Here is a 26,700-nt window from a genome sequence, read left to right as displayed (position 1 = left end):
CACACACACACACACACACACACACACACACACACACACATACACACACACTCAAGAAGGCAGGACACAGATCTCAGGATGTTTTATTTTTCTCTGTTTTGGCTGCTTGACATTAGCTACACTGCACTTTTGTGTCAGCATGTTGGGCAGATATGTCCATTTTCACAAAAACACTTAACCTCACAGTTCCCACGGTCATGGACAACTCGTGATTTCAAGACCCGGAAAAGTAAAAATAAATTGTTCTAGTTATACTCAGCTCATTGTTCTAGTTATACTCAATAAATCAGCTACAGATTTTTTTCTTTAAACACATCCTAACATATAACACCAATTCATCATATATCAAAAAAACACAATAAAAACAAAAAAAACATAAAAAAAAAAAAAATTAAACAATTTAAAACTATATAAAAACTATTTTATATTTTATATTTTAAAACATAGCTTATTTTTGTGATGGCAGAGCTGAATATTCAGTACCCAGCAGTCTTCAGTGTCACAGAATTAATTTTGTTGTTGGAAGCGGTGGTACATTTTCAGGATTTCTAGATGGATAGAAAATGAAAAAAGTAAAAAAGTACAAAAATATATATAATTATTAATTTCTTTAAAACATCTTACTCACTCCAAATGTTTCATTTACACATACACACATACATACAAACACACACACACACACACACACACACACACACACACACATACACTTAAACACACACACACACAAAAACTAAGCTGATGAGATTTTTTTTCAGCAACCCACATCCCACCACTACTTTGATGACTACAAGGAAAAAAAAAACAAAAAAAAAAACAGCTGTTTTCTCAATTATGAAAACACAACAATGCAAGCACAGTTATTATCTATCACTGTCAGGCACACACAGATGGAGTGAAGTTTGATGAAGTCATCACTCAGACACTTAGATAGTTTACCAGCTAATTCAGGATTAACATTCAAATGTCAGTCAGAGTAATGAGAGAAACAGATTAGCACTGCGACATCATTAGGCTAACTAACTCCATTCACTTCACTTTCTCTTTCTCTCTCACAAACACACCAGTGTAGAGGAGCCAGGGAGAGGTTGAATGCCAATTCACACTATTCTACTCTATTCTACTTCACACTAAAGGCACATTCTTCAGTGAGAAAGATACAGAAAAGTGCATAGTTTTAGTAAGTAGTAAAACCAAACTCACCATCAAACTCACCTACTGCTTGTATATACATGCCTGTGTTAGCATGTAGCTAATTTCATTACTTTAAAATGCATTATTACTTAACTTTTAGGTTCTTTAATGAATTTTTAGGTTCATGTTGCCTTTTATTCCCTGCATGTTTTCTGAACAGTAAGAAAAAAAAGGTTGGGCACAATATTAGCCATAAAACTGTATAGTGATTTATGATGTTCTAATCCTAATCTTGTCTACCATATAGAATAGCATGCAAATTGTTCATCAGTGAGAGTCTTACTTACCATATCCACATCTCAGCCCTGTGAGTAACTAAAACCTACTAACTAAAGCTTCTTAGCAGGCCAAAAACAAAGCCCTTACTATGAGTTACTGTCCACATCAGTACTACATCTGTCCAGATAGAGACAGAACGAGAGAGGGCTGGTGATTAATTCAACTTCAGTTGTCATAGTGAGCTTCAGTGAGATACCACAGGTCATGAGTGGGTCCATATCATACCCTCTCACTCCCTTTTCTCTGGTGTCCTCCTCCTATTTCAGTGATCCACTTTTCCTCATCCTCCTCCCACCCTCCCTCTCTCTGTCCTTGGTGAGTGCTGAGGCGTGACACTGTGTGTTTGACCCCAACAGAAGTATATTCGAAGTATAATAATTCAAACCTCAATCTATCCTCCTACATGCACCACCCAGCATTCATTACTCTGATTTAATAATTACATTACAAAGTCAAAGAGTAAAAGATGATAAACCTGCATTAAAAGTAGGTGAATGAAACTCAGCTGGTCTCGTTTTAACAAGACAGCTGACCCTTGTACATTACAAACATAAGTCTACATTAACCATTAACCATGAGTATGACTAAATTAACTATTAACTGTACATTACAAACTTCACTCTACAATAAATGATCAACTACAACATTGCGAGGCAGTAAGATTTTTTTTTTCTTCAGAGAAATTAGGCTAAAAGTTTTATTCAGAAAGAATGCATTAAAATTATCAAAAGTGATCCTAAAGACACTTACAAAAGATTTCTATTTAAAATTTTAAAAAGTATGACCGTTTCCATGTTTTTCCATATATATTACCATTTCCACATGTTTTCCGAGAACTGTTTTCAACATTTACAATGATAAGCAATGTTTCTTAAACCAGCATTATTCAATATCGTTGTTTTTACTGTATTACTAAATAAATGCAACCTTTGGAGTGCATGAGACTTGAAAACAAAGAAAAAAATCTTATGACCCCAAACTTTTAAACGGTACTGTATATGTAACTCTATAAAACTGAAATAAATCTGTGCAACAAATATTGAAATTAAATACTAAGCTAGAGATAATGAATCCATTATAATAAATCCCTCTGAAAGAAATCTGGCTCCCATAATGGCTCCTTCACGGGAAGGAAACAGTCAGATTGCTGCTTTCCTTTAACTTTCCGCTACCATTGATTGGATGGATATAAATACCCATATGTGCTTAGAATCGCCCTTTGCAGGTCAAACACACCATCCAACAAATCTTAAGTAGGATGATGAAAGCTAAAATGCCAAAAAACTGACAACAAATCATTTGATGACATCTATGAGAAATGACATTTTCATATTGTCTCTTTGCTAACTGGCATTACTTAAAAGTAGATTGTTAACATCCGTAGTTGCCTGAAGCAGTCTGTTAACATCTCCCAGCAGTCACTGGGCACTTTATTTAAAGACTAACACAACTTCAAAGTGACTTTTGCTCTAAATATGTTTACATGACATTCATATGTAATAGTTTTTAATCTGTGTTAGACAGTTAAACTGTTCACTAAATTAAAAAAAAATTCTACATTTGGCCAGTTAAGCAGAAATGTATGGGTTCTCAGATAAAAAGTATTTATGACCTAAAATTTCTGAACTTCATAAAATTACAAATAGAAGTGCATGTATGAATGATTCCATCAGACGTCCATGGGTGAGGTATTGATGAATTCAAAACAAAGCAATAGATATCCATCCATAGTCCTTTGACAAGAAAGCATTTATCAAGCAAAAGTGCATTTTAACGTAGGCCTAAAAAACAAGATACACAGGGAAGGGAAAAAAGAGACTTTAAAAAAGAATGAGGGAGCGAGAAGAGCAATTTTGTGTGCGGGGATGGGCAGTAGTAAATAATGTCTGACCAGGCAGACAGCAGCAGATAAAGTGCCTTTATCTGGACAGAGGAATTCTTGTGTTTAAACACACTATAACACACACTATACATGTTCCCACAATGTCACACACACTCCTACCTGTCACTCAGAATGATTGATGTGTACTCCGGCACTCCCAGGCCTTTGATAGGGAAGGGAAGAGGCGGGGCAGTGGGAGGGGGGCTGGCTCAATCGGTGACATCTGTCCCCTACTTCTGAGGAACAAGAGAAAAACACACATGCACAGTCTGAAATTGACACATTCTGTCTTTATTTTCTTCCTAAAAATGGTTGTTTAAAGAGTAGCTTGTGTTAAAAATGTGTAAATGTGGCTTGGGAGCTTCTTTACTGGGTACACACACATCTCACTGGCAAAATTACACAGACAAAGCAGTTCACTTTGAAAAGGCGAACTACTTTTTTCACCCTTTCTCACAAAAAAAAAAAAAAAAAAAAAAAAAAAAATACGTTCTCACACACACCCACACACGCACCTAAATCCACAGCTGAGGAGCTGTTCAGCTCCATTTACTTACACACTGTGCCACTTAGACACGCTTTACTGCACCCACTAATGAACACATACAGGCTCACACACACACACACCACGAACAGAGTGGGGTTAATGAACGATAGGGTCCTTTGCTTGCTTGGCACCTTTAAGCTTGTGAAGATAATTGGCTTGTATTGTATTTCAGTCTCGTTAGAACAGAAATCTCAGACACAATACGATTTTAGTCCACTCACAAAATTCAGAGCAGGTTCTTGAAAGTTGTGTGTTCCAAATTTTATTTCACACAATTCTCAGACACGGTTTGTGTGTCTGTGTCCATATCTATGTAGTCAGAGAGTCTAGACATTTCTAAATAAGGTATAAAGTATTTCTGTCCTTTTCATAATGTTTAAACTCTCAATATTATTACAGACATTAGAAAACATAGTTTTGCTGAAAAGGAGATGCAGGGTTTATTTTTAACCTCTAATCTTTCGGTAAGCGGTGGACTTTTCAAAACACGACTGTGTGTGCAAATGTTGAGTGAGTGATGTTAGTCCATTCTTATGGATATGGGAGTTTTGTTCACTGTCATCTTATATCGTTATGTGCAGTGCACACACACACACACACACACACACACACACACAAAAAACCATTTGAGGAGTTCACGGCTGGTATGGTGGGGTCAAAAATGAATGACAGGTGCTAAAGAAACAGGACAGTCGTTAGAGCTCCAGTTACAGAAGACACACATGCTCATTTGTATAGACATGCACTCAAAATCATACACTCATTAAAACATACACACAAACGCACACGTGCACACCAAAAGATATTCTTTTACACACGCTGTGAAATCGTCTCTAGTGTGAAACCATTGCGTAGCACACACATAAAACATCACAGTTATCTGTAATGTGAAAAGAGAGGGTGATGTAATTCGCAAGGCTCCCCTCAAAACAGCCGTTCGCAATCACATCAGATTCTTTCATGATAATATCTTATCTATCACAGACTATAGCTGCAGGCAACACCACAGAAACAGAACAGAGAGAGAAAAGATGAGACATTTTTGACTGATATCTTTGACCGGACATCTCGGCGCTAACATATTGGGCTGTAAATGACCTGATACACACACACACACACACACACACACACACACACACACACACACACACACACAGTTACAGCATAATTACATCAGAAGTCTAAACGAATATCTGCTGGCTGATGTATGACCATCTTTAAAACTGGTACAAAATGACACAAACATTTTTCTTCTCACAAAGAGCTTGAGATACAAGAAGCTAGAGAGAGAAAGAGAGAGAGACAGAGAGTCAGAGAAATATATTCAATTACAAAGGAATGCTGGATAATTGTGTGTTGAGAGCAGTGTTCTGCTTTCTGTCCTCTGTGTGTGTATATGTATTCATTTGTTTATTCATGAACAGTGCAGTCAGTCTGCTGTGGTTTGAGTAGCTATAAAACTAATAGATTTATAATGATAAGTGAAGAGCATTTCATCATGCACTCTCATTAAGCATGAAACACATGTTCATCTATCTTATTCTTGTATTTCTCTAGATAGAAAAGTAGATATATGTGGAAATAGCTTAAGTAAACAATGAAACACACGTACATTCAGTAAACCAACAGAATAAAAAATAATACCCTGTCTGTTTCTCAATATACACTGTATTCTTGATTGATTACATTGTAAAATCCATTTAAAACAATGTTTATGTCTGTATTGTACTTACTAGAGTTTTTACATTATATGTGAGTCTGAAAATTATAAAACTTGTTAGCATAATGACTGCTAGTACAGTCTTAATTTTTAGTTTTCATTTTCAGTTTAAATGTGACCCTGGACCACAAAACCAGTCTTAAGTCGCTGGGGTATATTTTGTAGCAATAGCCAGAAAAATATTGTATGGGTCAAAATGATTGATTTTTCTTTTATGCCAAAAACCATTAGGATATTAAGTAAAGGTCATGTTCCAAGAAGATTTTTTGTAAATTTCTTACCATAAATATATCAAAACTTAATTTTTGATTAGTAATATTCATTGCTAAGAACTTCATTTGGACAACTTTAAAGGAGATTTTCTCAGTATTTAGATTCTTTTGTACCCTCAGATTCCAGATTTTTAAATAGTTGTATCTCGGATAAACATTTTCCTATCCTAACAAACCATACATCAATGGAAAGCTTATTTATTCAACTTAGATGATGTATAAATCTCAGTTTTGAGAAAATGATCCTTATGACTGGTTTTGTGGTCCAGGGTCACAAATGTACATTGTACCAGGTTGCGTTGCTTCTGGTTCAGGTCTTTTGTATGTGCTTTCTTAAATATAGAGCTGAACTTTAAAGGAGATACCAAATATGATCATAACCGATGTCTGTCATAATTGCAGACTGATATCTAAATTTTCTTCATTTTTCTTCTCACTTACATTTGGATATTGAATGAGACCTATTTTCCGGTTTGGTTAGGTAACATTTGACATATAACCCATTACAGTATTTATATCATTTAGCAGGTTGCAATTTCGTCAAGTCCTAGACTATTTTTACTGTATGATTTTTAATATTACCATATTAAATTGGCACTGTTCTCATACTGAAACTATAATGTTACTGTTAATGTAATTCAATCAGATTCAATCCCTTAACCTTTCTCTTATAAATCTTATGATATTTTTTTTTCTGTGTGTAAATATTTTAATAGCATAAATATAATCTAAAACATTCCCTTATATGCCAAAACTTGTTCTTGACTGATTTCTTTGCCAGCAGAATTTCAAAAGAAACCACAAATAAAGCCAATTATTTTAAAACTGAGGACAGAATGACTGGAAGGTCTGCGTGTAGCTTTAGCCATGACACAATGTAACAAATATTTCCTTGCTGAGACATAAAACAACTTCCCAGCCAACTCTGTGTCTGAACCTAATGCAGATCAGTGGTTAAGAGGAACCTGCACACCGGGGCTAAAGGTTATTGATCGGCAACTGATTGGAATCCTGTCATTTTTAAATGGAGTATGTAAGTGCAGTGTGGAGTCCATTAGAAATACATTATTTAAGAGTCAGGAAAGATGATCAAACCTGAGACAATGACATGAAATCAATACTGGATCCATTTGCCGAACATAATGGGTTTCTTAAACAATCATTAAAGGCACTTAACAGGACTTTAGTACTTGATACATGCAAGCACATGCACGCACACAGATGCACACACACATTTTTCTTTTTCTCCAACCTGTTGTATAAGAACAAAGGTAGTAATGTGTGTGTGAGCACCACTGTCAGAGTGGAAATGAAGATCCGTCACAGTCGCCACCACAATTTCATGCCAAGTTTACCGGTTCAGACACGCATGCACACACTCACGCACACATTTATCCAAGCATAGTGAAACACAGAAGTTTTCTGAGCCCATTGCTCACCGTGACAACCAGATCATCTGCCTATGGATGTGTTCCCAGATATACATACTCATAGAGGACTGGCACACTGCATACGGGTCCATGTACACATGTAGGTGTCTCGTTATGCCTGTGTACAAGTGCTTTTTAAATAGGCTATGTGCATGTGTAGGTGTGTGTCACTTTTTGGTCCAAGCAAATGTTTTTGTTGTAATACTGTGATCTCAGTGTGCTGAGCTGGGCCTATGGGGGCTTTCTGGGTGGGGCAGTGTTGGATTGTCATTCATGATTTCCTACTGACTGAGTGTGGAAGAGAGAGAATAAGAGAGAGAAGTGTGTGTGCTGGGGCGGGGGCTGTGTGTGAAATTGGTCTATTATCTGCTTGAATATTCCATCAACACCCTCCTGAGTTCCTCCATTACAGTCATTCCACCTCCTTGTCTCTCTCTCTCTCTCACACACACAGACACACACCTTCTTCAGTGAAACTATTCCAAAACATTTTTTAGTTAATCTACTGTATTTTTGGACCAAAACCAAATCCAACAATGCCCGCACATACGTGTACAAACATCTGCACCTTTAAGCACATACAGACATAAATACTAACTAAGCTTAACTAACAATTATGTCAATTAGTAATAGGTGCAAATAAGAAGGAAACAGAAGAGTTCATTAGGGCAGAGTCACGTTAAGTCACCATCACCACCCAGTCGACTTTATCTGAGATTTGGGCTGCCTGGTAACAAATGCTCAGACATTAACACTCAAGCTTGTGTGAACAGGAAAACAGGGTGTATTTAGATTGACTATGAATGTCTGATCTAAATGCTCATGAAATATTTAAATAAATTGAAAAATAAAACATATATAATTACATAAATATATTTAAGTAATGCAAGTAAATCACTCACATCTGTGACTAAATTTTCATATAAATAAACTAAAAAATTAACAACATCATAAAAAGCCTAATAAATTGTTAGAGTTAGAGGCTAAGTATAAGTTTAGCACAGATATATTTTCACTTGGTGAACACTCTGACTGAGCGCTTCAGATTTTCACTCACTGTCAAGCAACCTGTAAAGCAAATTTTTTTCAATTAATCTCAATACAAACCAACAAAATCATACTCATACAGAATAAACCAAAGACAAAAGGTGCATGTCTCGCCGATGCTTAGCTGAGAGTGCTCAGTGTTTCTATCAAAAATTCAATATCTAAAGAACCACAACCATAAATAATACACTCTTAAAAATAAAGGTGCTTCACAATGCCATAGAAGAACCTTTTTGTCTAAATGGTTCCATTAAGAACCTTTAACATCTCAATAACACAAAAGTTTCACAAAAGCAAATTAATGTCCAAAAAATATAAAACATGTAATAAAAAGGTAAGAAAGAGATGGTTCTTTAAAGAACCTTTGACTGAATGGTTTTTTGTGGAGCCAAAAATGGTTCTTCTATGGCACCACTGTCAAGAACCTTTTGAAGCGCCTTTATTTTTAAGAGTGTATGCAGAATTGATACGCTATATGTAAATAATATTCTCTGTTGTATTTTTTTTTCTGTCAAAATAACATATAGTTCACTTGGAATTATTCATATAATTTGGTATTATTTAAGAACAAGCAGAAGTCAGTATTATTGTTTTTTTTTTTTTTAACAGAACCATTCAATGACCAGCAAGAAAAAAATACATTTGAAAATGTATTAAAATAGAACAGTTATTTTAAATTGTAAAAAAAATAAAAATAAAAAAATACTTCACAATATTATGGGTTCTACTGTATTTATGTACAATAAAAATTACATTTAAAAAGATCAATCATGTGCATAAAAAATTTATTTCAAAACATGAAAAAATCTTATCGACCCCAAACTTTTGAAATGTTTTTATATGTGTATGCATGCTTTTTTATCAACTTTTTAAGCAAAGTTCAAAGTGTGTATAGAGTATGTGTGGGTCTGTGTGTCCATGTGTACTTTCGGTTTATTAGTAACTGTGTGTAGACCGCAGTGTGGATGTATTAGTGAATAGCTGCTGACAAATGTTCTCCAGTAATTTCTTCTTGGGTGGGTGTGTGTGGTTTTGCTCTCTCTGAGCTTGTTGCAGCGAATATTTTCAGTTCAGGCTTGAGGTACTAAACGTCCGATCATCTCAGATACAGAAAGAGCCGACTAAAGAAAAGAGGAAAAAGAGGGCATATGTCTGGCTGAAAGGTCTTACATCCAGGCTAAGGTGGGTGGCCTATATTTAGCTCTGAGTACTGGTGAAATAAGAAAAGGTCAGATATTTGTACCTATGCAAAAGGACATGTGAACATTACACACAAAGCTGCAGAAAAATAAATCACACAAAAAACACCAAAATGTGCCTCTGCTAACTAAAAGTAGTCTGTCTTAAAACACAAACCACTCTTTCTGCCAGAGTTGATGACATTCAGCCTTAAACAGATCACATGACTGCATATATATCATTTCTAAATGTGTGGCGGGCCTTTCAGACCTGATATAAATGTGGGTAAAGAATAAACTGATATTTCACACACACAAGAGCTCAAAGAGTAAAAGCTACAACACACTCATGTTATCTAAACACGAGACAGAGGACTAACACTTCTCAAGACATATGGCTCTCTGAAGAACCACACACACACACACACACACACACACACACACACACACACACACAGACACAGACTGGTTGTATAGTAGATTGACAGGACACCATATGTCACTCAGGGAGGAAGATGTACAAATTAGTCACTGACCTTAAAGTTAGATTTGAACATGTACAACTGAAATAATTAAGATTTAAACTGGGTCGATTTTGATTCACGTCATATTTTAATATGTCACTGTTTGTTCTACTGTATACTGAATATTATAGTAATGTTGTACTAAAACAACAAAAAATAAAAGCTAACCTAAAAAACAGCTAAAAGCTATCAATTAAGTTTTGAAATATTCAAATGATTTTTTTTGTAACAGCCGATAGGGAGCGGTATTGTCTACTGAAAGGATTAGCGTTATCTTTGTTTGACCATCAAATATCATTAGTGTCACTCTCTTGGATGTCTTTGGGATAATGATCCTAAATCTGTTATTAAACGCTTTTACGGTGAAGACCCGTGTTTTCAGTTGTAAGCCGTGATGCGTTATGTATATAAAACAGACTTACGTATTCAAATGACTCCAGAAAATGTCAAGCTAACCGAGAGGGGCAACGAAAATACAGCCTAAGTGATAAATAAACGTACGGAGTAACCATAGTAACAAGCAGTCAGCTTTGCTACACGCTGTCAAAGAAAAAACGGACTTGCGCCAGAGTTAGTCTGTAAAAAAACTTAAGAGAGTTAGCATCTTAAAAACTTTTGAACGTCTTCAACGAGTAAGACAAGACTCACTATAGGTTTTTGTAAATGCATTAGTCTCCCAGCTGAACTTCTCTGAAACTCGTCGTACACGGAGGGACACCATGTTGCGAATTCGCCCTGAACGTGCGCGTTGATTGGTCCGTTTCGGAATAGGGCGGGGTTTAGCAGCTCGGTGGGAGTGGAGGTGATGGATCGCGAGCCACTGCGCTGTGAACGGTGTGCGGGACTGACTGCGGACGCAGCGGATCCACGGTTGAGCGCTGAACAACTCCAAACAAGATCCAAGGCTAAAAGACGCGTCACTTACTCGCAGAGGAAACGCCGAATTGCTGGAGTTTCCCCATCTGTTTATATCCTTGAGACGATTTTTTTTTGCACCTTTCGGCACGCGAGGCAGGAGCGGACAGTAACTGATATCCAGTCTTTCAGCATGCGCTAAAAATCCAGATCATACAATATAAGAAGCAGCAAAACTCGGGAGTTTACTTTCATGGTTCTTTTTGAAAGAAAATCCAAATGGAATTGGACAGACATTTTTGGCCGTCCTGTGACTGACAGTTAAGCTTTGTTCCAGGACACTTTGAACATGGATATAGGTCGATAAATATCGGACAAAACTGTTGCATATCTGAAGCGCATCTCTATGATCTGGGATCAAAAGCGAAAGGAGTCTATTTTAAATCTGACACATGATCAGGATCGGATTTGTGCACCAACACGGGATTGATGGTCCTTATACCTGTGTGCGTGTCACTCACCTCCTGTCTGGCGTGATTTGACCTTTTGTAAGGCTACTAGCTCAATTAATAGATGAGTACAATAAAACAGTCACGCGCTGCCGTTTACCTAAGTGAAAGGTAGCAGCGATTTTGGCAACAGAGAAACATTGGCCCAGAAGCCGCCTGTGCAACGTTGTGCGACACCTTTTTTCCCTCCAGGCAACACTAGAAAAATTGGATTTGGAAGTTGAGCCATGGAGCCCCTCCGCCTGGACGCATAACCTAGTCTGTTGCATGTGCTTCGGTAACCCGGGGTACAGTCGATCGAAAGGATCTTATCTTCTGGCTGGCTTGTGTCTCTCCGAGAAGCGTGTAAGATGGCTGGAAGTGACTGCTCGTGGAAATATTACCTCTGGATTCTGACAGTCATGTGCAGATACGCGTTACCCGCAGCCAAATCACTGGAGTCTGTCGTGTGGAATTCACAAAATCCCAAGTAAGTGCACGAGCGCGTGTTTAATAAAATCCCCTAGAAAGAGCATGACATGTAGCCAAGAGTCTCAGGTGAGTGATATTAATAGTTTGACTTCTGTTGTTCATTAAAATAGACTACAGTTTGAGGAGTCCGGTTTGAAAATCTCCGCTACTCGTATCACGGCTCGCTCTCCTGCATGATGACATGAAGCTCTCGTTGAGCTCGAGCCTGAAGTGACCGTGCAAGCGCGCGCGCTCTCCCGGGGATCTAACGCACAGCTGTCATAACGTTACTCCGCCGCCGCTTCTCATCAACTCAAAATCTCTTGTTGAGTGGGGATTCGGCAACTATACAGCTAGCACAACTTCGTTAAATGTTTATGGGAAATGTCGTAATTTTTAAGAATCTCTTGGCTGCTACAACCTCGGCTACATAAATGTAATGTGGCCTTGACGCGGGCCTAATTTCTCCGTAACATACTTTTAAACATTATAAATAGGCAGATCTGCTACTGTTACACTATGTTTCTAGCACGAAACTCACTCTATCTCTCGGCGTGTCCAGCTTTTCATCTTTTCCCATGAGAGGCGAACTGACTCCCAGGATCCCGGCGGCCCGATGGCTCTTTGCGAATGTCATATTGATCAAATCAGAGTTGTGTCGAGAGAGCTAATAGGTTATTAAGCAGTTTTTCCTAGACGCTCATAAAATCTCCCTGATTGCTGCTCATAAATCGTCCAAAGCGTCCAGCATGTTTACTTGACCTGAATAATGGCTCGAGACGCCACTGAAGCTTGACTCAACATAATAAAGAAAGCTTATTGTTTAAGTTTACATTCGTAAAATAAGTCAAGATGTACTTATTTTTTACCTCAATATATATCATAACCAAAAGTTGATTTTATTTTGTCTTGTTAGTTGACTAACATGATGATATGTCTTATTTTGCACTTTTTTTGAGCATTTTTTTTGTCTCTCAAAACCTAATGAGCTGCCTACCAGCTAGACAGCATTTTTTTTAGTGGTGATGTTGGGGGGTGGGTGGGGGGTGCATGTAGACAGCATTTTGGGCATCATAGTCTCATCTTGGTAGGCAGTTCAAAAGGGTTTTGAGACACAGTCGCTGAGTTATGAGCGTAAAAGGGGACAGGAATAGTGCACGTTTTTCATCTTTGGGGTAATATTTTAATTAATGAGTCTCTTGGTTGGCCTTGTAAAAGATGAGCAAGATGGCCTTCTAAAAAACTTGAAAACTTTAGCATGCGAGAACCCAAGGGGCGAAGCGAAAACATAAATTGTAACCTCAAAATAAAAAACAAAACAACAAATGTTAAATGAACATATGTTTATTTTATTTTATTTTTTTTTTTCATTTTTAATGTTCTCATGCTTAAACTGAGTAAGGAACAAAATAAGGGGAAAATAAAATAGCTGTTTAGAAATTGGGTAACACTTTATAACAACTTTAATTAATACAGTTAAAAATTATTACATTATAGAATGCTTAACTGACATTTAGTTATAATACACTAAGAAAGTTAGAAATGTTATGAAAGATTTTTAAACCCAAATATATTGATATTTTTTAAGCACTGTATGTTTTAACTGACTTTTTAAAGTTATTTTACTTATTAAAGTTTTACTAAAATTAATTTAATGCAGCCTATTTTATATACATATTTTTCCCATTTATTTATAACTTGCAAGTTAATGTTTTTATACATGTTGAAAAATAACCCAGTTTCCTATATACAAAGCACTTGGGCCCTCAAGATTGAAAGTTGGAAAATTAATGCTTTAAGTTTTTTTTTATTGTTATTATTTTAATAATAGGCCTATAGATTTTTAATTGTATGTAGGAGTTAAATCCGTTAGAGAGATCTTAAAGATCAGCAACATTTGAGCTTCTCGTCCTGCGAGAAGATTTCAGATCAGTCGCTGGAGCCCCTCTGTGTGTGGATTGTTTTACTCATTGAAACAGCTTTGAGCTCCATGGCACAGCAGATGCTCAAACTGGCCTGGTCTGTTTTACCACAGTTGCTGCATGTTGTTTTATGTACTTAATGTTTATTTACTTACAGACTTTGTATGTGTGTGTGTATGCACCTGTGCATGAGCATGTGTGTGTTGCTCAGTCAAGGTTCAGAGACCCTCACTAAAGTTTGAAAGAAAGAGAATTTGAAACAGTGTGTGAAGTCAAGAACAATAATATCAGAATCGTTTGTTAGTGAACGTTTTTGAATTTAATGAGAGGCACGTCCGCATATCTCAATCTCATTAAAACAGAGCTGTAAATCGATGCACACAGATGAGCTGGTCGTTGAACGCAAAGATAATCCTAAGCACTCTCATAAAGACATATGGGCCTCGGGCAAACACACTCTTTGCGCTCTATCCCTGCAACAGACATATGGGAGCATCCACCACCACTAAGTCCAAGTCACACTTTAAACCTCTCAGCAGTGAGGCCATCACACACACAAACACACACACACACACACACACACACACACACACACACACACACACACACACACACACACACACACACACACACTCGACTCGCTTACCCATAATAATGTGCCATTTGTGTTTTAGGTCAGACTTCTCTCAGACTGAATGCAAAATATAATTGAAGGACTGTAAATTTAGAAAAACTCTGGCTGCATTCTCCAACCCTCAGCACTCTGATATTTATATCAGCAAAATGCTAAATTTACTGAACGCTGAAGCTACCCCTGCGTTTTCTCTTGAAGAAACATTTGGTGGAACAAGAGCTTCACTGATTTATTCTGTTGACACAATTATGTAAATTTAATTACTTCTAGACACAACTACACATACGCACTCACGCACAGACTTACCGCTGGTTTCAGATGTATAATTCTGTTCCTATCTGCATAGTTCACAGCTATAATTTGGACTGAGAAAAATGTAAAAGCGACACCCCTCCCCACCCTTCCTCTGCCTTGAGGGAAGAAAAGAGAAGTGGGATCTGCCGGGAATAGAGAGAGAGCGACAGACAGAGAGAATAAAGTAGCTAATCATTGGGACAATTATCACATTGAGACAAGAGATTTCTGGTTATATCTTATTCCCTTAATGTGTCACATACTATACACCCAATCAAACACACACAAACAACAAAATGAGGACTCGCTTTACTTCCCACGTATGTCATAAAATTTTTCTAGTTACAAATTAATATAATTTTATTACATTCAAGTTCTTGGCAGCCATTTGCTTATCAAGAAAACACTCTAGCTGTTTAGAAACAATTTTCTGCAAATTAACAAAATTTATTTTGGCTTTTGGATTTTTTAAGAACAAAGTAAGAGGGAGTCCATGATATATGTATGAATGTGCCTGTGTGTTTTGGCCATTATCCAGTGCTAAGGGAGGAGACGAGGAGAACTAATTGGAAATCTGTCTCTCATTAGCTCAAAAATGCTACTGAAGTATTTTACGTATGTGTGTGTGAGTGTGTATTCAAGCGTACAAGTTTGTTCATTTACCCAACACTCTGTGGTGCACAATTATTCTTAATCAGCAACTTCTATGTGCAGACATAACCGTCTAAAAAAAGCAGATAAACATCCTGTTCAGCTCATGAACACTCTTTACCAAAAAAAAAATTAAAAATTAAAAATCCAACACAACTGCCTGAAAATTACAACTTTTTTTTCTGCTGAGGATATTCCGAAAAAGTGTTGTTTTGAATCCCACTGACAAAACTCCACGAAATATTGTTAATGTTCCACAGATGAATGAAATTCATACAGCTTTGGAAATGATTTGAGTTTTAGTAAAAAAAAGAAATAATTTTTAAGCAGTTGGCATTGGATTTTTAAGAAATAATGAAGGAGTAAAAGAGAATTACAGGAAAGTGTAAAATAAGCCTATTTATGGAGGCCAGACTTAAACCTGCATCCGTCTGAGAGGCTCCAACCTGTTGCAAAAACATGCTCTGATTTGCTATGTCTCACAAATGTAGAAATTTCCAAAAGCATATTTTTGGGTCTGAAGAATCTGATTATGATGGCATGAAAAGACATAAACGGCCTTTGGCCTGCTCTGGGATCATGTTGGTCTCAACTGCGATCAAAGTTACGGATTTCCACATATGCCTGTGTAACTGTTCGGGAGCATTCAGGACATGTTTAGGCATATATTCAGTCATCCACAGCAGTAATAATTTTTCTCAGAGTTACTCCGAGTGTCACTTTCGGTCATGTGTCCGTGTGCATTTATGAGTGTGTATGCGTGAATGTGTGCGTGTTTGTGTATGCATGAGTTAGTGTGTGTGTATGTCATGATCAGTGGTGTTATAATAGGAGTTGACAGTGAGGAGATTAACTCTGTCAGAGTTTCAATATGTTGAACAGCAAGAGAGGACTCATGCAGACTCACACACAAACACACTTCCCTCTGTCTCAGCCGGCATTTCCACAACAGACCTGTTCCTCTCTGGAGTATGTATGAAGTGGCTTTTGTTCCAACGTTGATAGCATTTCACGGTGTTGTGGATGTTTCTGGATGTTTGTCAGTGTGTATGTGTGTGAGTTGTGATCTATAAATGTTATATCCTGAGTCTAACTATGTGATGTCTATAAAGTATGTACATTTTAACGGGGATTCAGTTTGCAACTTAAAACGGTTTCTGTAGTCGTTATATAATGCAGAGAGAGAAAGCGAGAGGGGTTGGCATGAAACCTAATTTTTATTGTACATCCGTGTGTGTGTGTGTGTGTGTGTGTGTGTGTGTGTGTGTGTGTGCATGCACACATAGGGAGGGCTTCATTAACAACAGTGCTTAAGTAACAAATGCCCATTGTCTGTCCCTGACCAAGCATGACCGCTGGGCTCTCACAGCCTCCTCAAACGGCTCTCACACACACAGACGCGCTCCAAACCCAGCGCCCGTGTTGTTTTAAGGATGGTTATGTTTGTAGTTGTAGGCTCTGATGGAGCACACGACGGAAGAGGAGCAGTGGCAGCTGCTAGGGGGTGCGTTTACTTAGTTATACTTTGGGGACAAAATTATCCCCAGAAGTTAGCTTAATTTTGAGAAAACCTCCCTTCGGGGAGGCCCAGGATATCCTCAGAGGTCAAAATCATTCATAAATAAAGTAAATTACGTTTTTTTGTAACTGAAAAAAGGCTAACATGTTTCTGTTAGGGGTTTGGGTTATGGTTAGTCTGATGTTATTATAATTGGCTTTATTTATAAACAGTAGAAGTCTGTGCCAGCATGCCCATGTTTAGATAACTAGGTAGACATGTAAACACAGGCTTTTTTGGGGATCTCAGTAACGTCTGCTAATTATTTAAACGGACAGTTGACACAAAAATAACATTTTTATCATCATTTACTCACCCTCATGACATTCCAAGCTTGAATGACATTCTTTCTTCTGTGGAATGTAAAATATATTTTAAGAAATGTCTCAAATGTTTTTTTTTTTTTAGTTTTTTTTTTTTAGTCTAGAAGTCAGTAATTGAACAGTAACCAAACTGTAATAACATGAGGTTGAGTAAATGATGACAGAATTTTTAGTTTTGGTTGACTCACTTTAAGGTGGCTTCCATGGGTTCATGAATATGCTAAACATTCAGTGCGCTGATATAAATCAGAGTTTCAAAGTAATACCATCTGATAACATTGCTATATCAAGATCCTGCCACAGTGTTTTTTTGTAAACAGCCAAAAAGTTTTGTAAACAGTCCCACCCCAGATAGCACACGTACATCTGCAAGATGTCTGTTAAAGATCGCTTCATCTGGAAAGCATCTGCTGTGTACAAACTATCTATCAGACGTCATTTGTACATACATTCTAAATCATAAACATCTTAAAGACATCTAATAAACATCTATTTGACATCTAATAGGAAACATCCTTTGCTCATATTGCAGATGAGAAAACACTCTAAAAATACATCTTGCAGATGCAAATGCAGACATCAAATAAACATCTACGGGATGTACGTGTGCTATCAGGGAATATACTTTCTTCTTTGTCCTGTATTTATCTTGTACCACAAAATGACACTATTGCATCTTTTCAACTCATCTCAGAGGATTTCATTACTTTACCCAAGGCCTTAACTTCTAGAGTTACAATGAAAATGCAGACATCATTTACTCACCTTCATGTTCTTCCAAACTTGTAAGATTTTCTGTCTTCTGTGGAACACAGAATGCCTTTGTATCCCAGAATGTCCAAACTGCAATGAAAGCAGACAGAGGTTTTTACTGTCGGGCTCCAGTAGGGGCAAAAGAACAATAAAAGTAAGTAGTCCTTTTTACACATGTGCTATATCCCAAGTCTTCTGAAAATGATAGCGTTGTGTGAGGAAATTTAAGTCAGTTTTCCCTGAAAATTCTCCCCTCCACCAAAGCACTTAAATATCTTTCACACAATTAACCATTCATAATGTCTTGCCTGAAGACACACAGAGTTTTTTGAAGGTATCTTTTTCAATGAGATTTGAGGACCAATAATTTGTCTTTGTCCCTGATACAAAGCGTTTGTATGGAATATAGCGCATGAGCCAAATGCACTTTTATGATGAATTTTTTTTGTTGGGATAACATTATTATTATACTTAAAATTATTATAATAATAAAAACATTTATTTGTACTTTTTATGTAATATACAAAAATATTAATCTGAAATAGTATTTTATTTTAGCTTACCTTATACAAATACACAATAATACCTTAAGTTTGCTTAGAACATGACAAGAGTCACGCAGGATAGGTTGCAGAATAAAAGTCACTACAGTGCTGTGGTTCAGGGTGGATGCTCATATGTATCATTATAGTTGGGCCGGATTCCTGGCTCGCGGTAACAAACTGTTTCCTCTCTCCTTCTTCTGATCAGCCATTATGCAAATACCTAGACTCATAAACGTCCAAAAACAAACCCGAGATGTTAAACATCAGTTTCTCTCCCTAACTTTTAAATCCTTAACGACACAAAAACATCATCACGATTAAACCATCTCATGAAAGATCTGACCATAATGTGTCTCTCCTTAACGACACACATACACTGCAACCTTCCCTGCAAAGTGACTTGCGTATGTCACACACACAACAAACACAAGTGTGTGAGGTGGGAAATGATTAGCGTTCTGTAAGGAGAGGTTTGCGATCTGTTGGTTCCTTCACTTCTCTGTGTGCACATTCACACTCTCATGTTTGCTTTCCCTTTTGACTTTGTGAGACAGTACACACTAGTATATTATGGATATATATATCTACCCTTAACACATTTATGCTTGCATGTAAACAAAGAGAGGCACTGCAAACACACAAACACACACAAACACACACACACAAACTCATATATATACACACACACACACACACACACACACACACACACACACACACACACACACACACACAGCGGGTCATTAGTCACACCCTTTTAGAGTTCAAAGCTCCTCCATCCTTTTTATCCACTTTCCAGTCGACAGCTCAGACCATCACACTCACTAAACCCATCATTCCTTGCCCGTGTGTGTGCGTGTGTGTCCGGAGAAATGGTCACGCTTTCAGTCAGCTAAATGCTGCTATAAAGCATCAGAGAAGCTGAAGTCTCCAGTCTGCTTTCATCTGCAGCTGATCTGAGCTCAGCGCTCTCTGCATGCAGTTTCAAATCACAATAACCTTTATTAGCTCCGGCTGACCTGAGAGCAGATCTCTCACGCGGCGGTTTTAAGCTGCTTAGGGTTACCTGCCATTAGAAACTTACTCCTGAACGCACATCAGATCACCACTGATCTTAGGTTTGGTTGAAAACACACAAATATCAAGCTCAGGACGCCCACAGATAGATCAGGCTAAAAGCTGTTTACTGGTCTGGGAGCTGTGGAAAGCTGCTTTTAGGGAAAGGTCTGAATCAGCCATTTTAAAGGCTCATTATTATTTAAAATGGAGGGGAGAAGGAGTTTAGAGCCATTATTGGTGAGACAGTGATCTCTGCCTGCAGCTGGACAGAACAAATGGAAAATCTCATTTTAAAACAATGCTGAAAAAACACTCGATGTACACACATACACACGGCTAATTCATAAAACATAAGCAAACAAGAGAGTTTGTTCATCTGTGTGTGTTTACAGGTTTGGCTGTGCTTGTGAGGCCTAAATTTTGAAAATGCAGTGAAACCTGTTGAAGAGTATACCGCACTATATGAAATGCTCAGAAATCATGTTTTCCTTTAAATCTGCTGATATCGACAATAAATTGGGTTTGCCAAATATCACCACAAAGTATTATAATTCTGGGTGATACTACTAAATTAGTATGTATTTTTATATTATGACCAATAACTGATAAATGGACAATATTGAAATTCTAAACTATTTAAAAGGTTCATTCATTAAGATGTGATAGTGAAACTTTTACATTGTTACAAAAGATTTCCATTTCATAATTGCTGTTCTTTAAAAACTTTCTTTTCATCAAAGAATCCTGAATTAAATCTTTCAAGATTTCCACAAAAATATTAACATTGATAGTAATGTTTCTTGAGTATTAAATCAGCATATTAGAAAGAGGATCATATGCCACTGAAGACTGGCTGCTGAAAATTGAAGACTAAATTACATTTGAATATATATTGAAATAGAAAAAATAAAATAATGTAGCTTTGGTGAGACTTTATTCAAAAACATTAAAAAAGTTTGAATGGAAAATATATCACAAAAAAACAATGGGGGAAAAAAGCCAAATATTACATTTAACAGCGCTAATAAATAATTTTATTCTTAAAGATTTGAACTTTAGGTGAATGTTAAAAAAACTTAATGTAAAAATAGAGGAAATTAGCTTTCACAATTAAACATACAGTGTTGACTGATACAGCAAAATACAGCTAAATAAGTTTTGATATCATTACCTCTGTTTAAACTTATTCTAATCCACATTACCATGACAGACATGCTGAAACACACACACACACACACACACACACACACACACACACACACACACACACACACACACACACACACACACACACACACACACTAAGTGTGTTGATGGAGTTGTTTAGTATCTAATGACAACTTGTCATTGTTCTCTTATAGGTTTTGGTTCCCAAGAGTCTCTCTATCACTCCTATTATATTACTCATAGGTATAAATATCAATCAGTGATGTAGTCACAGATAACTTCATATTTGTTGACATTGCTATTAGAAAAATGACAATTTCCTCCCTGTGTGTGTGTGTGTGTGTGTGTGTGTATTTGATTTCTTCTGCTGTTTTCTCCCAGGCATTTTAAAGTGAGCTGTCAGCCAAGCATAACCTGTTTGTGTGTGTGTGTTTGCATTTGCTTTAATTGCTCTGTAATGTGAGATTCTGTGAGAAAGAAACACACACAGACACTGAAACTGTTTCTGCATCACTGTGACCTGTGACTCGGGCGCACACACACCCGTACACACATTAAGAGCACGGATATTATACTCACTGTGTGTGTATGTTTAACGGTGGTATCCTGGAGGAGCTCTGGAAGAATTCATACCTTTCATCTCACACTCAGACAAACACAATACTCCTGACAGTGAGTAGCAGCAAATATGTGTGTACTGTATGTGAGTGTGTGTGTGAGAAAGAGAGAGACAGACTTTGACAGAGAGAGGAGAGACAGAGTAAATATGAGCATTTCTGGCTGTGTTTTTCCCCTTTACACCCTAAATATATATACTGTCTGGCCTTGCAACTGTTACCAGTGTGCAATTGCATTTGGAGCTCAGGCGAAGACTCTTAAAGTTGGTTATGAATGCTATTATTGATTAAATCAATGCTCTTTTGCTGTTAAGAATAAGTGTTATTAGTATTCAGTTGTTATTTTATGAAACCGGGTTGTTGCCATCCACACAAAAATTGTAACACATTTTATTTAACACATATGTAAATAATTCAAATGCTGTTGTAAAACGTGTAGTGTTATTGCTTGTAGTTATTTACCCATTGAGTAATACAGTATGGTACTGCAATACTTGTTTTTTTTCAATGTTTAACAGCTACACATTATTATTAGTTTTATTAGGTATTAGGTATGTAGCAAATTAAAAAAGGTTCTGTAAAGTTGGTATAATTGTACAATGAATTTTATTTTCTCTCATGTGAATTTGGAGGTAAGAAAATTCTACAGTGGCTCAAGTTGTTTCAGAGCTGAACAGATGTAAGATATCTTCTTGCACTGTGGGAAGACCTGTCATACAGATGTAAGCTTGATGTGAAACTATCAAATGTCACAAGAAACCCGTATAGTAGTCCAATAAAAAATATGAACTAGTCACAATATTTCAAGCGTATCGTCATCACAGCTAAAAAAAATCCTGAATGCACTACATTGCAAACTAAAAATAGTTTTGTTATTCTTTTGTGGGATCCCTGGTGATTTCCACCCATACCATCAAGGCAATGGGCGAATGGAAATGTTATGACACCCATAAACAATGAAGCGGAAGAGTTCTTGTGAATTCTGTCTCTTCACATGATCTATTTGCAGATCTTGATAGTTCAGTAGGGAAGTTTAGCTTGACCTTTAACCTCTAGCCTCTTTGAACTGGTGAAAGTAATATGAGTAGAAAACAGCAGCTAAAGACATTAGAGGAGGAGAGCAGGAAATGAATCCAGTGAAAGAATGTACTTTTGTCTGATTGTGTGATGGAGAGTTATCATATTCCTCCAAGGCAGACTCTGATAAAAACCTGGTGCATGATTGCCTGTTGAATAAAAATCCCAGAAATCCCCTTTGCTTGCATTGTGTTTCTATCAGATAGGATATAAAAGGATTAACATATCTATTTAGATTAGGATTTCATGCAGGATATGAACCTTCAATTAAACTTTTAGCTGTGTTAAAGTAAAAAACATTCATAAATTAAGACTGTTTTTAAATAAATCAGAAAGTAAAATTTATGAATATTCCTGAAAGGAAAATATTTTATATATTATTTTTTTGATATTTTCCAATATTTTAGGAATAATTTGTCCCCAAAAGTGAGCTAAATCTGACATAACCTCAAATTGTTAAAAAAAAGAACAGTAGGTTATATAGATTAAGTAAATGTGTATTTTCTTAATCTAAAAATGCTAAAAGTTTTGAGTGTGTTTGTGTGTGTGTGTGTGAGAGAGAGAGAAAATTAATGAGGATGGGGGGGGCTCTGCTATGGAGATTCCTCACTCTCTCTTAGACTCCATTCACTCATTTCTCTCATTCTCAACAAGATGCCCAAGGCTCTGTGTGTTTTTTGAGTGTGTGAGTTTGTGTGCAGTTGTTATTGTGAGTGGGATATGTGTAAGCTGTTGCGCTCTCTCTCTCTCTTTCTCTCTCTCGCAGACAAAGAGCCACTTGTAGGAGCTCTGCCTTGAGAGTGGACAATCACATGACCACCACACTCTATACATACACCCGGCATCTCCACGCTGAGTGTGTGTGTGTGTCTGTTTAATGAGAGAGAGGTGACTACATTTTCCACTCGGATATGTTACACACCAAAAAATAAAACTGAACTTTCCAGTCTTTAAACTTTAAATATGTGTATTGTGTATATGAGTTGCCGTTGTTGGTCCATTGTGGAGGTTAGACTTAATGCCAAGACATGTGATTACAGCCCCTTCTCAGAATGTAGTCGCTTGTGTGTTAAGAGGTGTCTGTGTCTATGTCCCTCTCCCGTGCTCTCTCTCTCTCTCTCTCTCTCTCTCTCTCTCTCTCTCTCTCCCCCTCTTGAATGAGGCTGATTTGCATGGCTGCTGTATTCAGTATTTAATTGGTGCCATTCAGTCCTGGTCTAATCCCGTGTTCACTTGTTTAAAAAGCGAGGAGGCCTCTTATTGAGTGTGTGTGTGTGTGTGTGTGTGTGCATGCGTGTGTGTGCGTGCGTGTGTGTGTGTGTGTGTGTGTGTGCATGCGTGTGTGTGCGTGCGTGTGCAAGCATGTGGGTCTAACTCTGTTTCACACAGTGCACAGAAACTGAAGTGTCTGTGTGTCTGTGTGTGGATAATTACATTTACAATTTGAATTAAGACATCTCCCCCACTCTCAAATGTGCTACTGATTTAATTCAATTTTAGCAGGAAATGGTGTTTGATTATCTCTTTCTCTCTAGAATTTCTGACTTTTTTCCTTGAATATTAAGTTTAAATATATTTTATTTTTATATTTACATTAATTAATCACACAGAGTAAAACACTTAAGAGTAAATTTACTTATAATTTTATTAAGAGTTTTTAAATTTTTATTATATTTTAATAATTTAGAATTACTAAATTATTGTCATATAATCCTGAACAGATCATTAAAACATTCTAAAAATAAAATATCTGTTATAAAATGGTTGTTACTGAGTAACTTAGTCATAAAGTTAAAGTTCTATCAGTTTTAATAATGATAATTAGCTATGTATATTTACGTAAAATGTTTATATTTAAAAGTTTCATAGTGTTGCCAAAGTAAACAAGTGTTAATTAAAGACAAAAATGTAACACTGATTGTTTGACCTATCCAAGACACAAAAAACAGAAACATGGTGCATTCACACACACTCACTCTCTCTCACACACACACACACACACACACACACACACACAGACATGTACTGTACACACACAGGCACACAAACTCCTTTACTTCCTGTAGGAACAGGAAGGGTTGTCTAAACGATTCTAAATTTACTTGTTAGATTTTCTCAGAATCAGCCCTGTGTGTTTTAGGGAGTGCACTGCCTGTTATTAAACCTCTTTGAGCTTCCAACACACACACACACATTCGAAACAATCCCTCTCAGGTCCTTCTTCTGAAATTCTCTGTCTGCAGCAGCTGCTGATTTGACAGGAAATGATGAAGTCTTTTCTTCAGAGTTGAGGAGGTCAGATTTTTCCTCCTCCTTGCTCGCTTTCTCTTTCTGTTTCTGATTTGTTCAGTCATAGCCAGCCGTCAGAGGAAGGGCACAAGTTTGACATCTTCATTGATGGGAAAAAAAGAGAGGGATAAAAAGAGATCTAGAAACAGAAGTATAAAAGAAAGGGATAGACAAGAACAGAGGAGAGGCCGCAGACAGAGGAGGCAAATGTCACACAAAGAGTTTAACCCTGCAAAAACTCCTTAAGTCATGCAAATCTCTTATTCCCTCACGCACACACAGATATTCTCTAGTTCTGCACATCAATGCCTCAGATATCTGCTTTTATGAAGTGCTACAACATTAAAATTATTCCATCTCTGAGCTGGGTAACACCTGATACCTCACAATATGATAAATATTGTGTATCTATGTTACGATTTAATATGTCAGTCCAGATGATTATTATTGGGTCTTGCTAAACTCAGTTTGGTGTCAAGTTCAGTCTTTCTGGCAAGGTTTACTATGTCTATAATAAATAATAAAAGGATTATAAAAATAAAATCTTTTTTCATTGGTTTTTAATGTATTATTTTCAATATACATGACAGGTCAAAAGTTTGGGGTAAAGTTTTCTTTTTTTATGTTTTTTAATTAAAGGGATACTCCACCCCAAAATGAAAAGTTTGTCATTAATCACTTACCCCATGTCATTCTAAACCCTTAAAAGCTTCATTTGTCTTCGGAACACAATTTAAGATATTTTGGATGAAAACCGGGAGGTCTGTGACTGTCCCATAGACTGCCAAGTAAGTTACACTGTCAAGGTCCAGAAAAGTAAGACATCGTCAGAATAGTCAATCTGCCATCAGACGTGCAATCTGGGTTATATGAAGCGAAGGGAACACTTTTTGTAAGAGAAGAAAACAAAAATAACTTTATTCAACAATTCCTTTGGCAACGGTCTCCTCTGTGTCTCTCATTATCACCATATGCTGCGTATGCTCTTCTGTATCAGCCGCGCCACAAGGATGCACTGTTTTCTTTCAAATCAAAGCTAAATACATGTAGAAGCAGCGCATCCTTGTGGCGCAGATGATACAGAAGAGCATACGGAAGCTTTTACGGGTTTGGAATGACATGGGGATAAGTCATTAATGACAAAATTTTCATTATTAACTTGATCAAAAATATAATAAAAACATTACCACCACGGATGCATATATTTGATAGAAATACAGTAAAACCAGTAATAATGTAATTGAAAATGTAAAATTAACATACTTTTGAATTGATGAATAGAAATTTTAAAAAGCATTTATTTGAAATTGAAATATTTTGTAACATTGTACATGTCTATCACTGTTGATCAACTTAATGCATCCTTGTTGAACGGAAATATTAATTTATTTTAGTAAATTACTAAATTACTAAAAAAAAAAATTAAAAAAATTGCTGACCTAAAACTTTTGAATGGTGGTAGTGTGTATTTGTGTATAATATATATATACACACACACACATACATATATCCAATATAAACTTTACCTATAAATTAAATATCTCTAATGTTGGTCGATAACTGATATGGTACAGATACATTGTGCATCTCCACTGACATGTTAATTGCTTTTCTAAAATTCCTGAATTTACATGCCACTTACGGTTTGCTTTGGTTTGTGCTTAACTGACATTTTTTTTAGTTATTGATGCGTTTCCTCTCTTCTCTTTTCAATGAGAGAACTGTAAGCTATCATAACTGAAGTGTGTGTGTTTATGTTCTTGTTTATATGAGTCTATCTGTTCTCATTGTTCCCTTCTTCTCATTGAGAACATAATTCTGCTTCTCGTTAGCTGTAATCACTCAGTCATAATTAGATTTCACAATCCCGTACACACCCCAGACACAGACATATGCACGTGAACGCACTTACAGCATGTTTTGT

General features: G+C 36.7%; 1 protein-coding gene and 1 long non-coding RNA gene across 2 annotated transcripts in view; one reads left to right on the top strand and one right to left on the bottom strand.

The window, feature by feature from the left end:
- Positions 1–463: 463 nt before the first annotated feature.
- On the bottom strand, positions 464–10,715 carry LOC109087039. The gene is made up of 3 exons (XR_002017286.2): positions 10,496–10,715; positions 3,476–3,591; positions 464–548 (listed from the first exon to the last, which is right to left on the bottom strand). It is a non-coding gene; the product is annotated as an uncharacterized LOC109087039 (long non-coding RNA).
- A 164-nt stretch (positions 10,716–10,879) lies between these two features.
- Positions 10,880–26,700, top strand: part of LOC109058827 (ephrin-B1-like) — a 33,164-nt gene continuing 17,343 nt past the window's right edge. Inside the window, exon 1 of the mRNA XM_042756391.1 lies at positions 10,880–11,906. Within this exon, the coding sequence (XP_042612325.1) occupies positions 11,788–11,906 (119 nt within the window). The 5' untranslated portion in view covers positions 10,880–11,787. The remainder of the gene's footprint in view (positions 11,907–26,700) is intronic.

The sequence above is a fragment of the Cyprinus carpio genome, chromosome A5 (genome assembly GCF_018340385.1).
Source record: "Cyprinus carpio isolate SPL01 chromosome A5, ASM1834038v1, whole genome shotgun sequence".
NCBI lineage: Eukaryota > Metazoa > Chordata > Actinopteri > Cypriniformes > Cyprinidae > Cyprinus > Cyprinus carpio.
The sequence above is the reverse complement of the archived record's forward strand: the minus strand, read 5'-3'. Positions and strand labels throughout refer to the sequence as shown.